At 44.5% G+C, this 26,231-nt stretch overlaps 1 protein-coding gene across 2 annotated transcripts in view; it reads right to left on the bottom strand.

The window, feature by feature from the left end:
* Positions 1-26,231, bottom strand: part of ARHGAP36 (Rho GTPase activating protein 36) — a 52,588-nt gene that overhangs the window by 23,138 nt on the left and 3,219 nt on the right. The window contains exon 1 of one of the 2 annotated variants that reach the window (XM_012727095.1): positions 7,804-7,897. The exons of the other annotated variant lie outside the window; for it this stretch is intronic. Within the exon in view, the coding sequence (XP_012582549.1) occupies positions 7,804-7,861 (58 nt within the window). The 5' untranslated portion in view covers positions 7,862-7,897. Of the gene's footprint in view, positions 1-7,803; positions 7,898-26,231 lie in introns of those variants that run through there. 2 annotated transcript variants of the gene reach the window in all.

Raw genomic sequence — 26,231 nt, 5'->3', positions numbered from 1 at the left:
TACTGACAGCACTGAGAGTGCTCAGCATAATTACTTTCTTTGTCTCTCAGACAGCTGATACTTTCTCTACCTAATTACCTGCTTTGTTGACACCTCAAAATCTTTAATTACTCTAGACTCATAAGCACCTCACCAGCTTCAGTCCTGGAGCTCTCCTTAGGCTGGTGCTGAAAAGAAAGAGCTGAGAATGAGCATTCCTTAGCCATAGGGTATGGGAAATTAGGTATGGAGGGGAACTGGGAAGAGGGGCCAGGATAGAGTCAGGGAATGATTCCACGATTTTCCCGCACCCATTTTTACAGCATTACCACCAGAAACCTGGCACGCACAAAATTTCAAGCAGAGCAGCTATTTCCATATCAAACTACATAGAGAAATAAGCAGAGCCCTCCCCCCCACACAAAAATTCTTGAATGGGGCCCATTTTGTATTATGCATGATTGAGGGGAGCACTGTCCTTGCCTAGCGGCACTCATGCTGCTCTGAAGTCTTCCAAGCAGCCTTACCTGAGAAATCCAAATTAAAACAATATATCGCATTTGGGGGAGCATAGTTACTGTGGGGGGAGTCAGTCCAGACACAGCCAAAGGGCTGCTGGAAGCACTGGCTTCCAGCTCAAGCCCCAGGGAATCAGCCTAGAAGCTGCAAAGAGGTCAGGGGGTGGATGGAGAGGGACAATTCAATGGCGGTGAGTCACTTCACCACTTTTCTGGGGGGAAAGCAAGAAGCACGATTTAAATTGCTACTGTTATTATTGTGCCCTTTCAACTGGCACAAATGAGCCTGGTGTGCGAACAAGAAGCAGCTGGAACATCCATAAAGCTTCCCCTCCCCAGCTGGTCCTGGGTCAGCACCTCATCCTGGGTGGGCAGGAAAAGTATTGCCTACTACTGTAGTCAGAAAGCCTTCTTTTGGAGAAAAAGGGGGGGCCTAGTGACTAGAGAGGCCTGGCTCAGTCTTTCGGGGCACAGGCTAGCAGAAGCCCCTCCGTGAGTTCCTGTCACCTTTGGTGCCTCCCAACATCTGACCCCAGGCACTTGGTTTTCCTGCTACTGTGGCAGTCTGATACCTCCTCTCTCACCTCTGAAAGTACTAGCTTCACTTCCACTTCCTACAGCCACTTGTATGAAGCCTGAAGCCTCTTCCTCTTAGAAGGTTCTTGCCCTGTCTCCCACCACAATAACACACACACACACACACACACAGAAAAACCCACCAGGTCACCTATAAAATCCTGTTGTGTAAGTGCCACCGGGTTTATAAAAACTGTCTGTTGCCCTCAGCACAAGGGTCCTGCCTGCAAAATGAGGGAAACATTTGAACTTTGAAGAGGCCAAAAATAATTTCCAGGGCTGTAGTTTCAAAAATGCAGTCCTGGAGCAGGGGTCCTAAAATTCCTGCTAGAAGTCTCTCTGTGTCTCTCTGTCTCTCTGTCTCGTGCTCAGAGCATGTGTCCCCAAAGCATTATATGAGGAAAATGGTTTCATAAACTCCATTAGTACCCAAGGCAAATACAGATTAGCATGTTTTCTCCTCAAAACAAGAACCTATAGGGCAAAGGACCAAAATGTGAATTTCATTGCTTTCCCCCATGGAAGTAAACTTGCTTTAAATATCAGCTTTTTTTTTGTAAACTTGCTTCTTTTTGTTTCCATGGGGGAGAAGATTACTGCAGGCTTGAGAGAAAGAAGGTTTAAGTTTGTATCCTAGCTCCATCATGTTCTTGCTGTGTGATCTTGGGAATGTTACTTCATTTCTCTGTTTTCTCGTCTATAAATTGGCAAGGTTAACACCTGTTTTAGAAATGCATAGATGACTGGAGAAGGTAAAATATGAAAAGTACCAGCCAAATGCTTAACATGTATAGTCAGTGTTCAAGACAAAGTTAGTTAATTCCCTTCCTCACTTTACACCCCCACCCCAGGTTTCTCAAATAGCCCAGAGTGTCTCAATCAGGGCGTTCAGGGACTGAAGTCGACTGAGTGAGCTGCCAAGTCCCCTCATTACTTGTTTGTCTGACACTCTTGAAATAGCCCCTCTTCTTTTAGGGTGATGTTTTGATCAGCCTAATGCAACCCCGGAAGAATTGGACCCGAAATCCAATTCTCACTCTGCAGTTTCTCCTGACAGTGTTAATGAGACCCAGGTTTCAAATGTAACAGTCCACACAGGAAAGTCAAACTACCTGCTCAGTGCCTAGACTTTCCCCCAGCATCCCCCCCCCAGACTTGAGCTACAGATCCAACCTAAACCCCATCTCCTAAACAAGGGTCCATGTGTTGAAGAGAATGGAAGCATGGATAGTTCCTGGTTAACTGCCCCAAGACTCGGAACTTTTTGTAGGTTTATTGTTTCTCACCTCAACCCTGGCAATTAGGATTCCCAGGGTCATTTTTTCTCTAGCAGCCACCAAGGTTGGGGGGGGAAGATGGGGTGATGAGGGGCGAAAGGATGGTTCTCTGACATATACTTTGCAGCACCTAAAATCCAGCTCCAATTAGTTGTTACTAATCTGTTCACAGTTCAGGAGAAGCATAATCTATTCTTTGCAGTAATGGTAAAGTGAGAGAAGATCCCAGTCAGAGCCCTTTCCTCCCAGAGGCTGTGGCCTCCCTCTAGAGACAAAAGCAAGTCACTACAATCTAAAGCTGCATTTACACAGGGAGTAGTGGAAAAGGTTGTGGAGTTGGAGGTAGAGAGAGACAACCTGGAAAGGGATAAAGAGGCTACACGTGTAGAAGTGTTGAAATTCATGGCAGAAAAAGCTCTGGGAAGCCGAGCTTCAAGTATTCCTGAAGGTGCCTTCAATTTCTCTCATATTCATCCTGCATCTACCCCTCACTGACCCCAGATGCCACCATTCAAGGTAACTTATCAGTGTGTTCTGCTGCGGATTAGAAATTTAGAAAAACTTCTCCAGTTTTGCCCCCATCTGTGAAAAAGTAGTGTAGCCTTTGCTTTGAGGAGGGTATTGAGAGGGTTAGCAATTAAGGGTCAGCCATACTCCCCAGAGAATAGCTAGAGCACAAATCGATTCATGATATGCCCCGACCACTCAGTAAGCTTTTCTCAGTCCAGAGACCTACCAGTTCCACAGTATTGGGTGCTGATCCACATGAAGAATAGCCACATGGTTTCTCAAGAGGTGTATCTGAGATGTGACAGTAGCTGCCAATGCTCATCAAACATGCCATCTACCTAGTTCTGCTGATACATGTGCGAACAAATGATACTGCCAGAAGGAAACAGAACTCTTTTCCCAGTGACTCAGCCCTAGCTATAAGGACACAGGTGGTATTTGCATTGTATCTTCTAGTGGAAATGTGCACTTTGTTAGAGAAAGGACTCTGTAATCAAATAGAACAAAGACTAGAATTTGTACTCTGAGCAAGGGAACACGATCAACATCAAACTACCACCTCGTAAATGGCTGCTGTATATCAACATCGTGCTAGAATCTTTGCAAATGTTATCTCTTTTAATCTCACTCAAGCTTTGAAATCAGACCAAAATATGTGATCCTTGCTCAGCCACTGTATTTGTAGTGAGCAAGCTACTGAACTCCTCAGAGCTTTTGTATTTATTCTCTTTGGTTTTATTTTACTTTTGTTTACTTTTTTATTAAGGTGTAATTGACATGCAACATTATATTGGTTTCAGACATATAGCATCATGATTCCATATTGGTATACATTGTGACATATATGTCTAGTTCCCATTCGTCACCATACAAAGTTAATTTTTAGGATTTACTGTCCTGGCAACTTGCAGGAGCTTTTATCTTTAGAATAAAGATAACACAACTTACCTCAGAGAGTTGTCATGAAAGTTTAATGAGCTTGTTTATGAAAATTGACTTATATAATAAATATCTGGAGAAGGAATAAGACATATATTTTGATACCTGAGCCATAGAAGGCATTTAATATGCCTTAATATCTTAATAGCTATTATAATTATTTATTATATAATAACTAGTAGTAGAAGTAGTAACCCCTAAATGAAGGCATCATTACATCATTTTAAGAGAGGGTAAATAACTTGCTCATAGCAACACTATAAAAGCCAGCCTGGGATTCAAACCAATGTGCCTTCCTCTCCCATAATGTTACAGGGAATTTCATGATCATTGGGGAGATCACGTTTGGTTGGATTATATTTAAATTAAAGTCAGGTGGAATCCATTAGATTTAAACTATGTATAGTGGGGATATTAGACCATTTTACAGACTATGTGCATATCATGTCCTCAATTAGCTTTCTTAAAACCTTTTTAAAGTTTATAAGATAAATTAACAAAGTTAATAGAAATTTTAGGAAACAGAAAATAAATGACCGCTGTCCTCCTATTTAATAGAATCCTTTTACCTTGTTGCTGAATTTTTCTTCGTCTTTCAAAAATGCACATACAACAGTTACAATCATACTATTTTCCATGCTGCCAAAAATTCTCCATCAACACCATTTTTAAAGTTGTAGACTACTCTAACAAGTGGAACATCTAGGTTGTCTTAGTAGATGAGTGTGAAAAAAGAATGATGTTGCTTTCACCACTGCCATAATTGCCCTTGGGGACCTGGTGTCATGCTCTGTCAATACCTCATGTGCTTTCCATCATTTGATATTTAAGCTTGATGACTATCAGTTCTACTGCTGGAGCCTGTGGTCCATTGGTGAGAGTATTGTTTTCTCCCGGCTTTCATCACAAGGACTGTGCATTTTGTCCTCATGGTGGGTAAAATATGGGCCAATCTGTACACGTAAGCTCTAGAGTATCACACCTTTTTCCTATGGGAAAAAAGTGTCTTTTAAGGTGCAAACAAGTGTTTTACAGAGGAACTTTGGAAACTCTTGGTATTAGTTAATAGGGGTGCTCATCTGATAACATGACCAGGGAAATGAGGTATCTCATTGGCAAACTTGCCCCAACTCTGGAAAATGGTATTGTGGTGCCTCAGCAAATCAATCAGGTGCCATCTCCAAGAAAAGATCAAATTTGTATGTAAAGTGGGCCCCAGGGTCCCTTCAGCTTTAGCGTTTTGGCTGCTTTACAGCAGTCCAATTGTTTGAGACTAAATCTAATGCCAAGAGTGAACTGGAAAGAGAACTACAAGTGGGTCAGTCATGCGGTCCTTCTCCCTGAGAAAGACCTTTCTGGGCCCACATTCTACCTGGATCTCAATGATGCTTCTCCCAAATGTCTTTGTATGGTTGTCCAGGGCCCGTTGTCATCCTCAGAAGATTATGTCGACATATCAGCTATACCCTTGGCAAAGGGATGTGTGTGTGAGTGAGTGAGGAAACACTGAGAGTACCTTCCGCACTGTCCAGCTGACTCCTGAGTATTTCTGGAAGGCATTTGAAGGGCAATTATAGCCCAACAGAATATCAATAGTTGTGCACAAAGTTACCATTCATGTTGCACAGAATTTCTCAGGGGAGAGTGCAATGATTGGTTCTTACCTGGTCAAAAAAAAAAAAAAACAAGACTGTACAAAGACTAATCACTTAATAAAAGTGATATATGATTTAATGGAGATTATAAATATAAAGGAGAGAGCATAAGTCCTAGCTTCTGGGAAGTACTTCACATATATAAGCTGTGATTGTACAAGTAATAGAACTGGTGTAGGCAGTGGTATGACATTGGCATATGTGGGGAGACAGCCCTCTCCAGACTGGAAATGAAGTAGGGAATAGATCTTGCACTTGAGAGTTTAAACACCAACTAAATACAGAATGGAAACTCTAAAATAGAAATTGAATGTACTTTTTAAAAAAAGTTTCAGTTGAAAATAATTGCAATGTAAACAATTTGCATGAACTGAGTGATATGTACATGGCATTTGTGTGTGGGGTGTACATGTGTGATGTGGGCATTGTGCTGTGTATGAAAATTATGTGATGTAGGCAAAGTATGCATTTTGTGTGAGTGTGGGGGTGTGAATATATGTATTTAGGGTTATGTATCTGTACACCATGAGTGTGACGTGGGCTTCCAAAGGAGGAAAAGTCAGTTATCCAGGACCATATTTACAGGGGCACAGCAGGAAATCCTCTTTTGGCCAGGTCATTGGACATTCACAACTTGGAGCAGCTTCAAAGATGAGCAGCTAGATGCGGGTAGGCCTTGTAGCTGTTTGGCTGGATAAGAACAAGACTGAGGGTGTGGGGGAATGGGGAGGGCTGGCACTGCTCCCTTGGAAGGATCATGAAGGTCAGCGCCAGAGCCTGAAGGACATAGATTTGAGTTAAAGAAAAGCCACTTAATTTTAAGAACCATGGCTAATTTTAGCTGAGGATGGGATTCCTCCTTACTGACCCCTCCCAACAGGGTTATTCCTAAAGGAACTTTCATCTCCTGATCTCATTGGTGTCACATGACAGAGTGGTAGACCAGGCAGGGGTGGGAAGTTTCCCTAGAACAGGAAGACTTTAAAAGGTGACTATAACCCCCCCCACACACCTTTTAAAAAAAAATTTACCAGGATCATAATAACTTGGGGGAAAAGTATACAGAAGGGAAAATTAAAACCATATGCATGCATATCTCTTTCCTGCTCAGAGACATTGTGGCCTGCCAAAGACTGTACTTGAACTTGCTAAATAGCTAAATATGCTGCCCTTGGTTCCTTAGCAGTAGGTCAGACTCCAGGGATGGTTCTCAGCAGGGTGCTGGGGCTGGCCATGACTGAAAACTGGTTTCTGCTGAATGAGGTTGCTAAGGCACCTCCTGTCAGCGCCTCCTCGCCCCTGTCTGTGAGGGGGCAGAGGAAAGTGGCCACAACCCCAGGTTTGGCCTTTGGCTAGTGACCAGTGACGCACTCTCACCAATATAGATTTTGGAGGTGGAGACTATAGAAAAACAGGTGGCAGGGGGGAGGGGGGCAGGTGGCAGCCTGGAGGGGGAGGGGCCTACCAAGGGGGACTGAAGGACAGTGTGGGGGTGGTCTTGGGAAATCTCAAAAAGAAAACATTGGCACCCTGAAATTTTGAGGAGAAAAAGATAACCTGTTTCCAAAATGAACTTAGTAAAATCAGTTCCAGGAAAAGGGGGAAGTGACACCCACATGTTTAGACCCAGACTGATCTTTGCAAGCTTATGTCCTTCACATGGATAGGGGGCTCAAACACTGATCTCGAGTACCCAGGGAAAGACCCAGACTGAAGACAGCAAGTCTCCGCTTTAGGCACTTTGGGGCAGTGGGCAGCTGGCAATGCCAGCCAAACCAGATTGACTGCCAGCTCCTTGTCTGACCTTGGCAAGCCGTTTCCATCTCTGGGCTTCAGTGTCACCGCTCTTAAATGAAGGGGCAGAGACGGAATTTGACGACTTTCAGGGACACAAGCTGATATTCTGGAGTTGCGGCTAGGACAATGGAGACCAGCTTCCAGGCGAAAGGCACCCCCCGCCGTCTGGACCCGGGCTGCGCGGCAGGGAACGTTCCTCCTGGGGCTTTCAGGAAGCTGAGGTGGCGGGACTGCGCTCCCGGACGCGGAGCCCCAGCGCTTGGGCGGTCCCCGGGGATGGCCGCGCCGGCGACTCCGCCCCCGCGCTCGCCAGGAGCCCAGCCATTAGCGCGAGGGCTCGCGGTTCCCGGCAAAGCTGCTGATTTATGCGGGGCCTCGACGGGCGGTCCCCGGAGCCCGGAACAATTAGCTAAAAGCCAAGGGAAAGGAGGCGGGGGGATGGCGAGCCCAGACCCGGGGCGCCCAGCTCAGGCGGCGCGGCGGCCGCCTCCCAGTCGTCCTGCCAACCCCGGCGCGACCCCCTAGCCCCCCGACTCTCGCGGTCCCACTCACCACGGCGGGGGCGGGGCTCAAAGGCCGACGCGAACAGACAGTCCAGAATCCACGCCATGGCCCGCGCTCAGTGCCCAGCAGCCTCGCAGCTAGCTTCCGCGCGGTCCCCCACACCCGCCGCCCTAAGTAGCCCCCGGTGACCACGCCCTGAGCCGCACCCTGCACCCAGCTAACAGTGTCGCGGTCACCGGACACCTCAAGCCTGTCACGCAGGGGGCAGGGCCTCAGGGGTGTCCCACCCCCCCCCGCCGGAAGGGAGGCCGCTGGTCCCACATCCCCTGTGCGCCCCCTGGGCCCCCCTCCCGCGTGGAGGGAGCCTGGGACATAGCTGCTGTCCCAGGAACCTGACTCTGAGGTCGGGACCCTGCCTCTACCCCGGGGAGCTAGAGTCTGAGGGGAGAAGCTATCTCAGCCCTGGTGAGCCCCAAATCTGAGAGGGAGGGGAGCTCCCTGCCCCCAGGAGCTCTAGTGGGTAGTATCAACGCGGGTCTGTTTCCAGAAGCTGAAATTTGAGGGCGAGTTGGCGCACCTGTCTCAAGGAGCCTTAGCTCTTAGGGTGAGACTGTACTCCAGGCCTGGAAAGCCCTGCGTTTTAGCAGAGACATTGGCACAACCCTCTGGGAGTGTAATCCAGGCTACTAGCGGGTGTTTGTCCTAGGACACCTTAATCAGAAGGGAGGCACTCTCAGCCCTTGGGTAGCTCCACATCTGATTGTAAGCCACGGAGGACTTCTGGAAGACAAGTGTGAGCAGACTGTTGCTCCCCACCCCACCCCAAGTTGCTCCAAATTTGAGAGTGTGGCTGCCTGTGGTCCCACCAGGAAGAGGGAGATGCTTTCCCTCCTGGGAAGCTTTGTTTTGAGGAGGCTGATCCTCAACTGAGAGAAAAGAATGCAGTGTCAAGGTGCATGGAAGTATGGGGTACCCACAGTTGCTGTGTGACTTTTGGATTCCAACGCCTATGCTTTAGCTCAAGGCGCTGGCATAGGAGGGAACACCAATATTTATTTTTAGAAAGAATTTGATACTTGATATTTCCATGGGAGGGTAGTCTGGCATGGATTTAACTACACTTCTTTCGTGGCTTCTAAGGTTTTTGTATTTTAAATTTTTAAATAGGTACTAGGGGAAACATATCAGAGCAGGTTCCAAGCTTTTGAAGCATCTGGTGGTGGTAAACCAGCCCTGTCCTCAAACCAGCCCTGTCCTCAAATCCTGAGACAGAAGCAGCCATTAGGCCTGGACCATATTGGGCAAGAAGGGCTTCTGAACTAAACTTCCTTTTCTGTCTAAGCCCAAGGCCCCAAATGAATTTTCCCCCAACCCCTTTGGCAGTTGTACAAATGAGACTAGGTGCCTTGCTTTCCTCCAATGGGGAAATGGGGCTCTGTCGATCAAAATGCTGGAGAGGAGTTAAAAAGAACTATGAAAAATCCTCTTCCAACAGCTCGATTGCAGGCCCGAGGAGTAGAAGCTGCAACCACAGGTCCTTTGGGGAGAGTGGTTATTACATTTGCTTTGTTAACCACTGATATTAGCATTAACGTGGCAAAAGGTGTGCATAAAATGGAAAAATCGCCTGACTTTCCCCTGCAATTCATAGCAACGTAGAGCTATAGTCAGACTTTAAAGGGCTTCCACTTTCTTCGTCCTTTCTAGGAAGCATGGCACTTTTCTGCCTTTGTACCGATTTCTAAATCATTTCCAACTATTTTTTTCTGTTTTCTAAAAGCAATCAAAGACAACAAACATTCACCAGACCTGCTCTTTTACCAATTTCTGCTGTGCAAATACCCAGTCATCCAAGCCTGACATCTAGAAATGTCCAGTTTCAGGCTCTGGATAGTGAAATCTTGGCCTTACCTCTTCCCATGAGTTTATCCACTAGCTTTGTAATGGGCTCAGTGGGGGTCTTTTTTTTTCCCCAGCTGAATTAGCTTTGGGAGAGAGGAGAAGGGGCTTCTAAAGACTGCTTTCTCAGTTCAATGCAACAGGCCTCAGTAACTGCAGTTCCTCTTCTAGAGAGCTCTACCTGAGGTAAAAGCTCATGCCTGCTCTCCTTTGTTGCCTTTTTCTGCAAGAGCTGGGTGGTGGTACAAGAACAAAGCAAAAGATGCTCCACACCAAGATTAGGTTGGAAGCCAAATTCTACTATGTGCACACTATCTAATGTTTGTATGATTATTTAACACCGAGACTTCCTTTATCTCATCTGTAAAGTGGGTATCTTAATAGGGATGAATGAAATCCAGGCAAACTAAAAAGAGAAAGAGAAAAATACAGACCTCAGAGTTTTTTTAAAAAATGTATTTTACATTCAAGTTAGCAGTTCTCCTGTCTTTCTTTTCCTTGAGCCAACTCCTCTGCTACTTAGTTACTTAGTATTAAGTTCCTCTTGAAAATATTTACCCTTAATGAAGTGTCATGTGATAGAGGAATGCTTTCATCCACCTATCCATCCATTCATTCAACAAATATTTATCAAATGTCCTCTGTGTGTAAGGTATTGAGCTATGTAAATAGTGTTGATTCACTCAAAGAATGATTGTTCAATTATCTTTAAATGTATAATTTGGAAGCTTAGATGATAATTTGAAATACACTTATGATTATTTTAAATGAAGAACGACAGGAGGCAAAAGGTATGCATACTGTAATATAAACAGTGCAAATAAATAACGAGCCTATACATAGAGAGAGAGAAAAAAAAAAGACTAGCAGGAAATGCACCAGAATCTTAATGGTGATTGTATTTAAACAGTGCAATCATGGACAATTTTTAACTGTTTTATTATTTCCATATTAGTATTTTCTTTAATAGACATATTTTCTTTAATAGACATATTTTCTGGAGTCAGAAAAACTTATAGAAAGAAAACCTATAATCTTGTCACTGCTGAATAAAATACCAGCTAGAGGGGGAATGACTAGGGCCTTTGGGCTGTGCTTGTGTACCTACTTAGTACAGGGCTCTGGGGCTACCCCTGGTGACCCAGGAGAAGCTGAAAGTTGGCCTGTGAGTAAAACTCAGAACTTCCTGTGCAGGGGTGTGGGATGAGTTAAGACAACTTCTTCCCATGAATGCAATTCCTTAGCACCCACTGAAGGACCAGGAGCCTGTTAGCCAGGCCCTCCACCCCTCATCCCAAAGTTTTGTGCTCACAAGGGGCTCATCGGGTATCTGTCTTCACTCTGCCAGTCCCGGCCTAGACGTTGACATATTGCTGGCTTTAAGGGTCTCTCATTGCAGTTCCAATTTAAAGCCAAACACTCTGCTCCTTGCCTTGGATTTTTGTCATCCAGCCTTTAGTAGTCTAACTGGGAGGAGGTCACAATGAGAGAATTAAGCTAGAAGCTTGATGACTATGAGGAGGAACGTAAACTTTTCCATCATTTTTCTTCTGAGGCTCAAGAGTGCTTGGCACCCAGGCAAACAATCACCAGCTACATAAGTAGGCAAGAATCAAAGGCCTATAAACCTTGGCATGGCTCAAGGGTTTTAAAGTACTACCCATTGGACCAGACGCATCACCATCACTTGGGATGTGCTATAGCTACAGATTTCTGCTCCTACTCCAGACTTACTGGAGAAGATTTTTTTTCAGTTTGGGGATCAGAAAGCAACGTTGTGAACAAGCTTCTCATGTTGACACAAGCCAAATCATCAGAGAAAATGAATATAGAGGAGAAAAGTCCTTTCCTGAAAACCCTCTACCACCGTTTCTTCCTATTGCATTCCAGCTGCAAGAAACCCTGACACACATTAATCCCTTTAACCACATTATTATGTTTGCTTTGATGTAAGGATAAAAATGTAGAATGGAAAATTCAGCAAATCTCAAAACTCAACTCCTGATAAGGCCCAGTTGTATTAAAAATGAGTATATTCCATTAAGGTCACTCATTTGTATTTTCTAAGAATCTTTATATATCTGTAGCATTTTCCAGTCAGGTTATCTCATTTGGACTCTACTTGTTGGTTGGGTTCCTTGTATCAGGCAAGAGGCAGCTGGAGCACAGTAGAAAAACACATGGTATTAAAAGTTAAAAATCAGGAGGGGGGCCGGTATCCTGACTAACTGGGTAGAGGGATGCTGGCATAATTTGCTCCCTCCTCTGTGAACGAGGACTAAAGTTTCCTCCACCCTTCCTCAACAAGTTTCTGTGAAGGGCTGTGCAATCTCAGGAGTGATATACAAAAGGACTCTACCTGCACCATCCCCATGGCGGGATTTGGAAGCTTAGCACCCTTTCCTCAATTTTTGAGGATTCCCCTGAGAAGGTCCACGTGATATGCACAGCGATCATATGTATTCTCTAAAGGGGACTGTAATTAGGACTTTAAGACTCTGCCTCCCTGCTTTTTTTGGGGGGGGGCGATTTATATGGGCTCTTGGTAAACATAATGAAATCATGGGGAAAACGAAATTTCCTCATGTCTCAAATGGAGTTGTTCAAGGAAAACTTCAATTCCATTTCCTGCTATTTAGTATTCCTAGGATACTCTGCTTTTATAGCACATTTCTTCCTCTTGCTCTATTAGTTCCTAACATTTTCCTATCACCAAAGTTCGACGAGGTCCTGGCACCATCTTGCTGAGTTCAATAGGAGAGAAAGATTCCCATTTTTTTAGGTCCAAAGAGCTGAGGCAAAATACACTAAGTAAGTAGCCCAAAGTCACCCAGGGGAGGAGAGATGAGCCAACACCAGTCTCCCGGCATCTCACCCCCACCCCCATCCCTAGTTCCTTTCCAACACCAGATCCTAGGAGCTGTCTGTCAGTGTGCTGACACCACTCAGGAAAATGCAAGTTTCATCCTGACACCAGGACGACAGAACTACGATTACGCTTCAGTCCCCAAAGAGGCAAAGAAATTGCTTTTAGTTGACAAGTGCATCTCCCACGCACATATCCCTCTGGTTGAATGAAAAGATAAAATCAAGGTAAAAATCCCAAATGCTCACTTAATTTTATAAAGTATTTTGCTCTTTGAGCTAGGGGGTAGGCTGGTTGAGAGAATTTTCCAACTCCAGAAGTCTCAACAGCGTTGTTGTGGAATACTAGGAATTAAAGGGAAGCAGAGGGAAAATGCCAGAAGAAAACGTGTAGATGATCCTTTAGCTTTCTGCCATAATCAATGAGACAAAATGTAGTTATTTCAGAAAAGAACTAGAAAGAACTGGGGTGTTTGGTTATGCCTCTGAAAAAAATGTAAGAGATACATAGATAAACATTTTGTAGCTTCCAGTAACAAGAGATTGGGGGTTTGGGTAGGGGCATCCTCTTCCTTGTGTCCAGAGACCCCCACCCCCCTCCCCAGCTTGAAGCCAGGGAAATATTGCTCCTCAGCTTTTCTAACTCTTAAGGTCATCTTGGCAAGTCACTGTCCTTATATGTTAAGTATGGCAGTTCCATGAACCCTCATATCTATTTTCACATCTGAATCTCATACCACTTGGGAGGTTGGCAGGACAGAGACTAGCATGCTACCAGTTTTGTAGATGAAAAAATTGAATCTGAAAGGAAGGAAGAGACTTTTTCAACACAATTCTGTTGCTTTTGTGCGTCTCTCCCTCACTTGTGCTTAGCCCCTTCACACACAACCCATATTCATACTGACAGCCGTGTTTAGACCTCCTAAACTTCTGATCCCCTTCAAACTCCAAAGACTGAGTGCATTCCACTAGCTGAGAATTGCAAAGCCCTTAAAAAGCTCCCCTGCTGGGCCCTCCCTGGTGGCGCAGTGGGTTAAAGCACAGCACTAAGAAGCTAAAGCCACTTGTGCATGAGTTCGATCTTGCCTGCCCCGGAGGGATCCCACATGGCAAGGGAGACCTCTCCTGACCCGCCCGCTACTCCCCTCAGCAGTGTACTTCGAAAATCTGCCTGTTCTGCTCCCCACTCTGTCTCTGGTGAATCTTCTCACCGCCCCTGCACTTCTGGCCTGTACCCAAGTTCTGTATGTATAAATAAATAAATCTTTTTTTTTTTTTTAAAAAAGCTCCCCTGCTAAGCACATCCTTATTCTTAGGAAATGTATACTGAAGTGTTTGAGAGTAAAGGGCTGTGATAATGCAATATACATTCAGAGACAAACAGGAAACACACAGACAGGCAGACAGATAGACACACACAGGCAGACAGGTAGACACACACACACACAGAGGCAGGGAGGGAAGGGAGGAGGGGAGGAGCGGGTGGAAATATTGCCAATTGTTAATTAAGGTATATACTGATATTTACCATTCTTTCAATTGTATTATATGCTAAAAAGTTTGAAAATATAAACGTGTGGGGAAATATCCCCCACCCAGACAGCCAAACCACCTGCATATGCTAAAATCTGGGGGTTAACTGCACGGCCCCAACTACAAGGCTCCACCTCAGGACTCTATCAAGATAGCCCAGCCCAAAGCACAGAACTAATTGAGCAGAAGGGGCAGGTTAAAGCCGTGAATGAGTCTATGTCTTAGAATGAACTGGCTGCTGGGAAGTGGCTGCACTACTAAGTGGGAGTTTAGAGTGAGGGAGTTGGTGCAGAGCAGCTGAATGGGTACCCTCGAGAAGCATTCCCCAAACAAATTCTAAAGAAAGTTAGATTTTTTTCCAAAATTAGAATATACATTTTTCTAACTTCAGGGTTCATTTATCAGATCAAGAAATGCCATTAGAAATAATCTAGTTCAACATCTGCACATCACAGGGGGACACTGGGATCCAGGGAGGAAATTGACTTACCCAACATCGCCCAGCAAGTTAGTGGCTGAAATGGGACTATAAGCCAAGTGTCCAACCTCCTAGCCCCAGGCTCGGTCCATTACATCACACTGTCATCCCGCTTTGGTTCGTGGCTCTTGAAAGGTCATCTGCCCACCCTAGGGCTTGCTCTCCTCAGACCAGCATGGCACTTGGGGGATTTGCAGTCAGCGACAGTCCTTGCCGCTGGGAGCAGAGCCAGGCGCCTGAAGATGGCACCTGTCACATCCCATTGGAATGAATGACCTCCCTCTGAAACTGAGAAGGGCTGGGCGGAATCTGGGAGCGGCACCTTGAGAGAAGAGTCAGTCCAGGCCCCTGCCGCTGGTGCGCCATGGACATTCAAGGCAGAGAAGGTCATGGAAATGTCCTGAGCACTGTTTGCTGGGGAGTTTCCACCTCTCTGGTACCCCAAGTGATTTATTGATTATTTTCAGGGCAGCCACTCTGGTTCATTGGTTTAGCTGCCACTACCCCGAAGGGGGCGGGGTAGGGGTCCGCCTGCCGCTTCCCTTGGCCTGTCTGCTCACAGGATTGGTTCATGGGACAGCTTGGCTGGACCCTCGTGAGCCTGTCGGGATTAATGGCATTTGACTGTAGATCATGAGAGATCACATCAGTGGCTGCAGGTGGGGGTGGATGGAGACGCAGGAGGAGGGCAGAGGAGAGGAAGGGAGAAGAGCAAAGGGGAAGGAAGAAAAGGAGGAGGGAGAAGGGCCAGGAAAATGCTGGCATTTCTGAGCCTGTAGCTTCTCTCATTTTTAATCACTCCTTTTGTTAATTGCTATTTGTCAATGCAAATAAGTCTTTCTCCACCATAACTCAATCCTGGGACAACTCAAGCCTTCGACGGGCACTCACTGCTGTCTTTAGAGCCTTGGCTAGTGAGTTGTTTGTCCTTTCTCCCTACATTTCTATATCCCAGCATCCTAGGTACCATGGAGCCTGGCACGCACACATCAGAGCTAGTGCCAGGACAAAAGATGCTAAGGGTTGAATATCTTTTAAGTTGCTTTGGGTCTGGCACTAACACCTTCCACCCAGCACCATCTCTCTGGAATCCAGGACCTCCTCGTACATTCAAGCACCCAGAACTCATTTTTTTTTTTCAGATCTTTTTATTTAAGTGTACAAAAACTGGGGTGTAGATTCAGAGGTGCATGAGGTGAGCCAATTCACCAGAGACAGAGTGGAGAGCAGAACAGGCAGATTGACTGAAATATACTGCTGAGGAGAGCAGGGGGCGAGACAGGAAAGGTCTGTTTGACCATGTGGGTCACCTCCCTGGCCAGGGATCAAACTTGTGCCGCAGTGGCTGCTGATAGCTTGATAGCACTGTCTTTAACACCTGCACCATGAGAGGCCGTCCAGTCCCAGAACTTATAACTACACCATTCTACCCTCCAGATTCCAGGAGCTTTGTTACACTATAAGCTAAGAGGTGAGGCTAGGAGGGGCCATCAGAGCTGCACATGCCTAGGACCAGAGAGCAGCAAGGCTGTGTGAAGCCTTTAACAGGCCATGTGCATGTCAGAGAGCTGAAGACCAGGCTATATTCAGAAAGTGCTTTCTCTTGGCTCTCAATTAAAGAAACTTTAGACTGGACCTCAGGACTCCAGTTTCCCAGTGACTTAACAAATATCTGGAAAGCTTGAATGTCTCAGCGATGTGGACTTGACTCTCTTTCCAAGAGGGTTTCTGGAGTGGCAATTTCAGGCGAGAAAATGGGGAAGAAGAGACTGTGTGTTGCAAGTATGGGCCCCATAATGTCGACTTTCCCAGCTGGGCCATGATCTGGGGCTCAGGGTCCTAGAATTGGGGCTCCAGTTCCTTCACCTACTTAGGGAGAGGACCATGAATATATTCTGCCAAACCACAGCCTTACTGTCCTTGGAAACGGTACCTCATATCTAGTGAGTGAGATAAAAGATAAAGATAAAAGGTTACATCAATGTCCAATACCAGTTCAAGGACTGACACAGTCCTTGTTACATACTTTGCCCTTTCCTCTCACTTCCATGGTACCCTTCTCACCGACATCCTGAGCTCAGCCATTCCTACTGCAAATACCTCAATAATCAAGTAGCTCTTCACTCTCTTGTCCCTATTTCTGCGCTACTCTTTCCCCTTTCCTCTACACATATCCACCCTCCCATAAAGTACAAGATTCCCCTCAACCTTACTCTATCTGCTCTTTTTTTTTTTTTTTGAAGAGCTTTTTTGGCTTTTGCCTTGGTAATTATTTTTTTTAAAAAAGATATAGTTATTTATGTGTACAGAACTGGGGTACACGTCAGAGGTGTGTATGGGGGGGGGTGAGATGATTCACCAGGGACACAATGGGTAGCAGAACAGGCAGATCTACTGAAATACACTGCTTAGGGGAGCAGCAGGAAGACAGGAGAGGTCTGCCGTGCCATGTGGGTCACCTCTCTGGCTGGGGATCGAACTTATGCTGAGGTGGCTGCCAAAAGCTTTAACCTGTTGCACCACCAGGCCCACTCTGTCTGCTCTTAAGCAGATAATGTGTGGTCCCTACCCTCCACTCACTATTTTCCTTCCTCCCCCTCAACACCCACCTCTGAAGGCCCTCATCATTTTCTAATTCTACATGCAGTAGCCCTTGTCAGGCTTTAATCCTTATGACCACTTGGTAGCATTTCTTTCTATTGATTGAAAGTTTCTCTTTCTTTAGGCAAACCTCCCAGGTATCATCTCTCAGCCTTCTCTGCCTGTTCAATAACCCTCTCCCTCACCTGCTTGTTCATCTTGTCTCTCCCTATGGACATCTTGCTCATAGCCACAAAGACATTCAGGCTCTCCTATATGAAAACAATCCTTCTCCAACCACATGCTCCCCTTTACCTATCACCCCATTTTCCTTTTCTCAGTCTTATTCCTTACCACCTTCCAAGAGTGGTGTGACTTGCTCTTCTCACCACACACTCATTCTTCAGCAAGATGCTTTCTGCCCCTGCACACATACACACACACACACATACACACATTCCATTGAGTTTCCTCTTATTGCAATTCCCAATGTCCTTTGGGAGACCTAATCCATGGAAACACCTCTATGTCCCCTTAAACAAGGGGACACCAGCACCTTCTCTGTAGAAAACTGCAGTGTAAATCACCTGCCTCCCCCCACCCTACTTATTGAAAATCTCTATTCCTTTGTCTCTATACTTATCAACACTTTCTTCTTGTGCTCGACATTCTTTTCTGGCACACTAAATGGGAGACCCCTCAAGGTCCTGTCATTAGTGCTTTGTTCTTGTGTGAATGGCTGAGCACTCCGATGGCCTTTATCTCTCTGATCACTCACAGCAACTAAAGCAGTATCCCGTGTGTAGTAGACACTTAATTCATGTTTATTTAGTTGATTAACATTTGTTAATTGCACAGTGCCTGATACATAACAAATGTTCCATAAAGGCTATTATTGGGATCTTAACATTTATAAACATCTCTATATTTATTTGATTTCATTCTCATCTACGGGAGTAACTATTCCTGTGAGGATGATTCTTCATTATTCCCACTTTTATAGAAGGAAGAAGGGGAATGAAACTAACATTTGTTTTCTACTTATTCTGTGACAAAGTGCTGTATACACAATTTAATTTTCACAACAGTTCTTTGAACTAGGTGTTCTTACCCACATTTTACAGATGGGAAAACTGAAGCTTGGAGAGATGTCAAAGATCACTAGGAGTATATAATTTACCTCCTCTGCTATTTCATTGTTCTGTAAATTTGATCATACCAAATTTAGTGAGCAATACTGGGGAGCATTTAAAAGGTATCACAGAGAAACGCTATAATTATTGTTTACATATAAGTATTTTTTGAGTGTTCATTCCTACGAAATGTAATGTCAGACAAATAAAGACCTGAAAAGGAAAATAAAACCCTTCTATTTCCAAACATCCACTACCTTTCCTCCTGCATATTATAATAATAGAAACTGATTATTGGGTTTGTGCCATGTGCAGGCATTATGCTTAGCTCTTAACATGCGTGCTTTTTATTTCATCCTCACCATCACCCTGTGAGCGACTATTATTATACCTCAACTTGTGCATAAGGTAATTGAACCTCATAAGAGTTAAATAACTAGTTTGAGGACCTCTGGTATAACTCCAATGCAAATGTTCTTTCAATGTCACCGGGCTACCTTTCCAAAAGGCGGGAAACCAGCACAGAGAGAAGTGTCGTCCTGGATGTGTCTTATATTTTCCACTTTGCCCCAGGTCTTGCATCTCTTTATGAAGGGACTGCTTCCCATTGTCAGTAATCTTTAGATGTCTGTGGCCTGTCTCCTCAACCATATTGTCAGCTCTGCCAAACCTCTCTAGATCCCCCACAGAGGGTTCTCACTAAATACTTGTCAATTGATAAGCGCAGAGCTCTTTCAGTGGAGAAAATTATTAATAAGCCATCAGGCTTTGACAAAGCTCTTCTCATCTCCAAGGAGTTGGGCCCTTGGTGCTAGGAGATGTATCAATTCCTCGCCTCCCCACAGCTTGAAGTCAGGAGCCCACACTCCCCGCCTCTGCACAGCATCCATTCTCCAGGGATCCTCAATAGCATTAGAATCATTTCACCAGGGGCTGAATTATGTGTGTGATGCCAGGAGGATGAGGTCCCAGGGAAGGGGGAGAAGAGTGCAGGCTGTGATTCTGCATGCAGGTGGACTCCGGGGGTGTCTCCTGCCATCTGGGGCGAGGAGTCTCCCTCTGGAGCCATACGTCATGGAATGCTCTCTAAAGATTAATTGTTACTGCTATTATTGGGAATATTAATAATCCTTCTTATATTTGTACAGTGAAATTCCATTTATGCAAAAGGCTCCTGCACAAGATTTCATTAGTTTTAGTTCATGCTGGCATTCTGCAAAACCATTCTGGCTTCAGTATTCCCCAGAGGAAAAGTCTCCTGTCCAGCTTTTGAGGAAGTCACCCCGCCCAGGGAAACTGACAGCTGAAACCCTGAAAAAGGCACGTTAGCGGGTTGGAATAGAAGGCCAGCAATTGATCCTGTGGAGCAAAATGCTACTGGGACATGTTTAGGGCTTAATTGCTGATCCCCCATCTCCTTGCTTCTCTTTGCCTGTTCCTAGAACTAGCCCATCCTCCCAGTCCAAACAGAATCCCTTGCTCCGCCAGTCATTAGAATTTACTCTTCCTGGCCCCTTCCCCCATCCTTGGCCTTAGGGACACCTCTGTGGAAGCTGGCTCATCAATAATCTCTTCCCCTCCCCCAGACCAATTTTCTCATGCATTTGTATGAGTTCGCTCAGCATCCTGCAAAGAGACAGGCAGTAGTAATAATCATAGCTAACACTCATGGGGCTTTTACTATGAGCCAGACACTATATTAAGCACTTTTCATGAATAATCTCTCTTCATCCTCATGACAGCCCTATGAGGGAGGCTTACCAGTATCCCCATTTTATAGAGGAGGACATTGAGGTTATAATTGAGTAAATAAGCAGCCTGTGGCCACACAGTTTGCTAATGCAGACCAGGATTCCAATTCAGGGCTGTCTGCCAGCAAAGCACTACAGCACAGTGTCTCTCAGCACAGATATCCATTTCCCAGATGGGAACAGTGAGACCAAAAAAGCAGAAGGCCACATAGTCTTTGGAGGAGTCACATGGAGTAAAGAAACTATGACAATTTCCTCCCATTTCTGATAGCAACAAGCTAGAGTACTGGGTGTGTTTTTAAAATCCCCTGCTTGTGAATCTGCAAGCAGGTGCCACACTGTGTGTGAGACTGAACACGAGCAAAGGAAGGTGATTCTCCAGTGAATTGATAAAGTTTAAAAGTGCCATGCGAATAGAAAGTGTTCCTTATCATAATCCTTAACATTATTATTCCAGCCTATTCATCTACCAATGAACCTGGGATACAGTTCTGGTTCTGCCTCTGGATTCTGGTGCCATTTAAGTGCCAAGACAAATGGTCTCAGGGAGTCGGGGTGATCCATTATCCGGATATGGATTATTTCTCAGGAGTAAATCGTTAGTCCTGTCAGGCGGCTGATGAATTCTCCCACTGCACCTGGGGGCTCGTCGCTCCCACGAGCGTGCGGGGAATGCAAGCAGCCGCTGAAGATGCAGCTTGGCTCTGTGACAGGGTCCCGGGGGGTGGGGACAGTCTAGGTTCCTGGGAACAGTCTTGGCCCCATCCTCCCATGAGTGAGAGAAAGGATAGTGGAACCCACCCACAGCTCAGCCTAGTGCCAAAGAGGCTAAGTTCTCTCTCCCGATGCTTGAAGAGTCTTTGAGAGAAACAAAACACAAAAAAGACTGACAGATTCTTCTACAAGGATCTAGTGACAGAAAGATTAGAAGAATGGGCAAGATGCAGAGGGATAGGAAAAAAGAAGCAGAGTAAGGGATTTTAAGAAATGGAGGGCAGGGAAAGAGGGAGAGAAAAAATAAGCAAAATTAAGAATCACAGAAAAGTGACAATGTGACGTAAGAGAATAGAGTGAGAAGGAGAAATCCAAGAAGAGGATCTAGGAGAAAGGGAGAATGCAATAAAAACAAATTCAGAATGAAACCCCATAAAACTGGGGGAAAGATACAAAGAGAAGGTTTTTTTTTTTAACAGAAAATATATGGGAAAGAAATCCAGAGAAAAAGAAAATAGAAACAGAAGAAAATAGGGAAGAAGTAAAATATGAAAAAAAAATGAGAAATACATATATATGTAGAGCAAGAGAGGGGGAGGGAAGGAGAAGCAGTCATCCAAGATAGAGAAACAGAGAGAGGAGGAGGGAGGGGGTAGGAAAAAAACAAAGTAAAGCAATATGGGAGAAGACACTAAGGAATTTAAGGGCACCAGAGATGTTTCCCCTCACTTGTGTATTTTTCTTTCAGCTGTGAGGCATGCTTGGTTTCCATGGGATACCTGAGGACTGAATGAACTTAAAAGTGGTCAATGTCACCAGGTTTCCCTCCCAGCTCAGAAAGCTCCCTTCATCTCATTGCCATCATGCCATTCTGTGGGGTAAAGCATTGAAGGCAGAAACAGAAAGACAGAAACAATCACTTCTGAAATAAAATTCAGATAGGCAGTGTGCTCAGCACATAGAACACACACACGTGCAAAATCAAACAGACCCAGAGACACATTCTAAGGCAAACAGGCATACAGGCATGGAGACCCTGGAAATATAGGCAGGGATAGTCCCACAGCAGACAGGTACCACAGAGCCAAGCTGAGCACAGTGATGGGCAGAGCAGAAGCTGACAACCAACTAGCTACACTGCTACAGAAAAAGATGGATTCACAGCCAGTGAGATGCAGATGCTGACACCAGGCAGAGGGGGAGAAGGAGATTCAGCCTTGGCTCTGCCCTTCCTCTTTGCCTTCATAAAGCACTCCGATAAGGGATATTTACCTCTGCTCCTGCCCTCCAGATTTCCCTCTGAACTTTGTAACAGTTAGTAGCAATGTGTTTAATTTAAATAATCTCACCCCTGCTAACAAGTTTATTAGTCATCGTGTCATCCTTCTTAGGGAACAGATTTCTCTAACCCATTTAAAGGACCACATGCAAAAGGCTCTTGAGGTATGTGTTTCCATGGTAGAATAGCAGGTCCTGTGATAAACACAGTTTTGGAGTCCATCATGACTCCTACTCTTAGACTAGGCTTCCCTGCCACTCTGTAGTCCATGATCCTTTTAGAATTCATTGGTCTGTTCTTCTTTGCAGTTTGAGGCTGATGAGTGTGGGAGGCCAAGCAGGAAGATCTATCACTTGCACCCCCACTTGAGTGAGAAGAATTCACTGGATAAGAAGTGTTCCTGCAAATGCAATGTCTGAAAACCTCAGGGTGACACAGGGCCAGATGAGGTGGAAGGGTTCTTCCAGCTCTGACATTCTAGGATTGTATGACTAAGAGCTAATTCGTTCAAATCTAAGCCCACAGTAATTGGACAAACCTTGATTGAATTTTCCAAGCAAACATGGCGTCACTGTCTGCCCCAATAAATATTTAGCTGTGGCCCCAGTTTATTGATTTTTTGCAGTATCAATATTTTTTGGCACAGTTTCTGACACTGACTGGTAGACCCATGATGATGTGAAATGTGCAAGTTCAGATGCTCTCTCAGAACAGTCTTAGATCGTGTATGGCGTGTTCAACTCCTCTGAGATGACACACAAACTGAGCCACCCCCTTTGATTTGTGCTGGGCACATGAAGGGGTGATACAACTTCCTTGGAAAAGGCCATAATGCTTGGGTGAGTGGATGAAGTTGGTTTAGAAGGTCAGGGATTGCGTAGTCAGCTGGTCCCAAAGATTACCTAGTGAGTGGAGCTTGCTCTGTGCAGCTATACTTCAATGACGGGAAATACTCACAGAGTCACCATCATTCATTCATTCATTCATTCTACAGTGTTCCAAGCACTGAGCTAAAGCTAGGTATCTAGACAAGATAGAGTCAAAAACTCTCAAATATCTCATCTGTGACTCAGAATTGTGGTGTAGTCAGGGGGGCAATATATGAGCTAAAGCTGAAAAATATTGATGCTGCTCAGCATCAACAAACTTAGGCTATGGATAAATATTTATGAGAAGAAATAATTTGGTAGCAATATTACTGTATATGCATGCTTTTAATTATTCCCACTGGCAAAACTGATGAATCAGAGAACTTTTTTGTATGCAATATTCGAGATGCATAGAAGTCTTATAATTAGTTCAGGTAAAATAATTTGATTGTTTTCTAAGTACAACTTTAAAAAGTACAAGTGAATTTAATGATTTTTTTTCTCTTTTAGTTACACATTCGTGGCAACAGGGTTTCATTTGTTGGTTATAGTTTGAGAGCATTGTTTTTGGAGAGAATTTAAGGCATTTGCTGGAAGAGAAGGGAAGATTCATTCCTCTCTCTGATGCTGCCACGACACTGACCCTGTCATTCTCAAGCAGAGATGCATTTGTATAAGTCTGCTCTCTTAGTCATTTATTCTTTTATTTAGACTTTCATACATCCACCAACAGTACACCAAGCACCTTGTCTGAAGTATGTATTGGATCAGGTGTGGGGACATGGAGAGATTCAGATATCGCCCCTGCCCTTGAGGGGCATATGCTCGGGAGGTGAGCCAACAAATAACCTGAGGACTTTGTGAAGAGTGAGCAGAGGTGTAGACAAAGGGAAGCTGCCAAGAACAAGCTCTGATAGATAAGGGTAGCTGGAGAAGCTGTAAGAGATGAGATGACCCATGGTGGGAGTGGGGGAGATCTGAATGCCAGTCCTATTCATCACTGTGGGGTACACAAAGCCAGCTCATTTCTCAAGCTCTTTTTTTTTTTTCAGCACCTGCATGTATTTGTAAGAGCCACAGAGCTGCACAACAAACATATCAGTCTGTGGCTGGGGTTAACCCAGTGGCTCACACAAGTTTAACCACTCCAGTCTAAGAGGAACTATATTCAATCCTTTTTAAAAACACAATGAAGGATGGGCCAGAGGCCTGTTCCTATCCTCTAACTCTAGTTTCTCAAAAGCAGACTTTCTTTGCCTACCTTCACCCCTTCCTGACAGAATCCTCCTCTTCTGGGAGCACAGGGTCTTGACTATCACTGGGTATTGTGGTGGCTTTCAAATTATTCACATTCCAAAGGAGGCTTAATGATTTCCAAGATAATTGGCTGTAGAAATAAGTCCTTCTAAAAACCCAGCAATAGAATATTCGTGATGCCACAGGATGATTCAGAGCATTTGGCCTTAATTACTTTGATTGTCCGCCAGGATTTAATATATGAATATTACATTGCTATCTTCAATTTAATTTCTTGTGTAAATGGATTGTGGCAGAATCCTGTAGTCCTGGAACTGGCACATAATTCAGCGTGGGAGACACTATCTTAACTCATCTCATTACTCAAGCCATTTGTTGTCCTTCAGGCTTTGACAGCCAGGAGATGGGAAAGTAGCAGAGGTGATGTGATCTCTCAACCTGGGTCCAGACAGACATGAGCCATAGTCTGTACTGATTACGTTCTTACACAGGCATGGACAATACTTATTTTAAGAAGAAAAAATACTAGTCAACGTGTACCTGTGTAGCCTGGTCTTTCCTGGCATAATGGAGCTGGAAAACCAGCAACCCACATGCAAATGATCTGGGTTCTGGACCTCGTTTGGCCACTAGCTTGCAGAATGACCTTGGATGAGTCCTATAATTTCTCTGAGATTTCAATTCTCCATCATTAAAAAGAGAAGGAATGATCTCCACATTTTCTAGATTGATGATTTTCTCACCTATTAGTAGAACGTGGCCAATCTGACAAGTCTTGGTACCATGATAGAGAAAAGATTTTTCTACTCATCCCATGGACAATAAGCAATCTCTTAGAAAGGGGCAAAGTCTGAAGGAAGCATGGAAGAGACACAGTTAAGATCAGGGAGAGAGTGAAAGCGAACAAGTACAGTAAGGGGAAGAAACAACCCTGCAGTGTTAATGAGGGACTCACCCCAGGGCTTGGGTGAGTTTGTTAAGGCCCTCAAAAAATAGTGGCCATTTAGGCCTGGGATCCTAATAGAAATTACAAGAAGAAAATGAGACTCCAGAAGTATTCATGGGAGTCAATTATGCTGGACAACGTATTTGTAGTACATGCCATAGACAGAGTTTGCATATAGAATGTGTAAAGAATTCTTACAAATGAATAAGGAAAGGGCAGACAACCCAGTAGGAAAAAAGTGGACAAAAGACTTAATAAGAATTTTATAAAAGTATATACAAAGGGCTAATACACGTATGAAAAGTTTCTCAATTTCATTAGTGAACAGAGAAATATTAAACCACAGCGAACTACCACTGCACTATCATCTCAATGATTATAGTTTTAAAAAGTGTCAATGCTAAGTGTTGACAATAATTTTGAGCAGTAGAAGAGTGTAAGTTGGTACAACACTTTGGAAAAATGGTTAACAGCATCTACTGAAATGGAACATGTGCAATGTCTGTGGTGCATTGATTCCACTAACAGAAATGCACACACATGTGCAGCAAAGTTGAATAAGAAACATTTATAGAAATGAAATGTTAGCTTTCATAACTGCAAATGAAAAATGGCCCATGTGCCCATTTACAGTAGAGTGGAAAAATTAATTGTGGCATAAGCACAAAAGGAATTATTACACAGCAATGCCAAGGAACAATGAGCTTCATGCAACAGCACAGATAAATTTCACAAACATGTGTTGAGTGAAAGAAGTCAACACAAAAGAGTATATATTACATGGTCATCTAGAAGTCAACTGGCAAAACTACCATGTTTATGGATGTGTGCTAAGGTGCACAGGTATAAATAAAAGCAAGGGTGTGATTTGTGAAAGTCAGAACAGCTGTTGCCTCTGGGAGTGAGGAAAGATGTGTGGTTAGGGAAGGAGCGCAAGTGGGCATCAGGGGCACTGATAGCCTTGTAGTTTTTGACTGGGTGATAGTTGACAGGGGTGTTTCACTCACTACATTGTATATTTAGGGTTTATGTACTCTTCTTTATGTGTGGTATATTTCACACACACAAGAAAAACCTTTAGAAATACAAAGATTGGAAATGTCAAAGACGTATCGTTGTCACAAACTACTGTGACCCCAGTTCTATCCATCCTCCAGGACCCTTCTTCACGC

Source organism: Condylura cristata, unplaced genomic scaffold (genome assembly GCF_000260355.1).
Source record: "Condylura cristata isolate star-nosed mole 26May11 unplaced genomic scaffold, ConCri1.0 scaffold00019, whole genome shotgun sequence".
NCBI lineage: Eukaryota > Metazoa > Chordata > Mammalia > Eulipotyphla > Talpidae > Condylura > Condylura cristata.
This window is presented reverse-complemented; position numbering and strand designations above follow the sequence as displayed.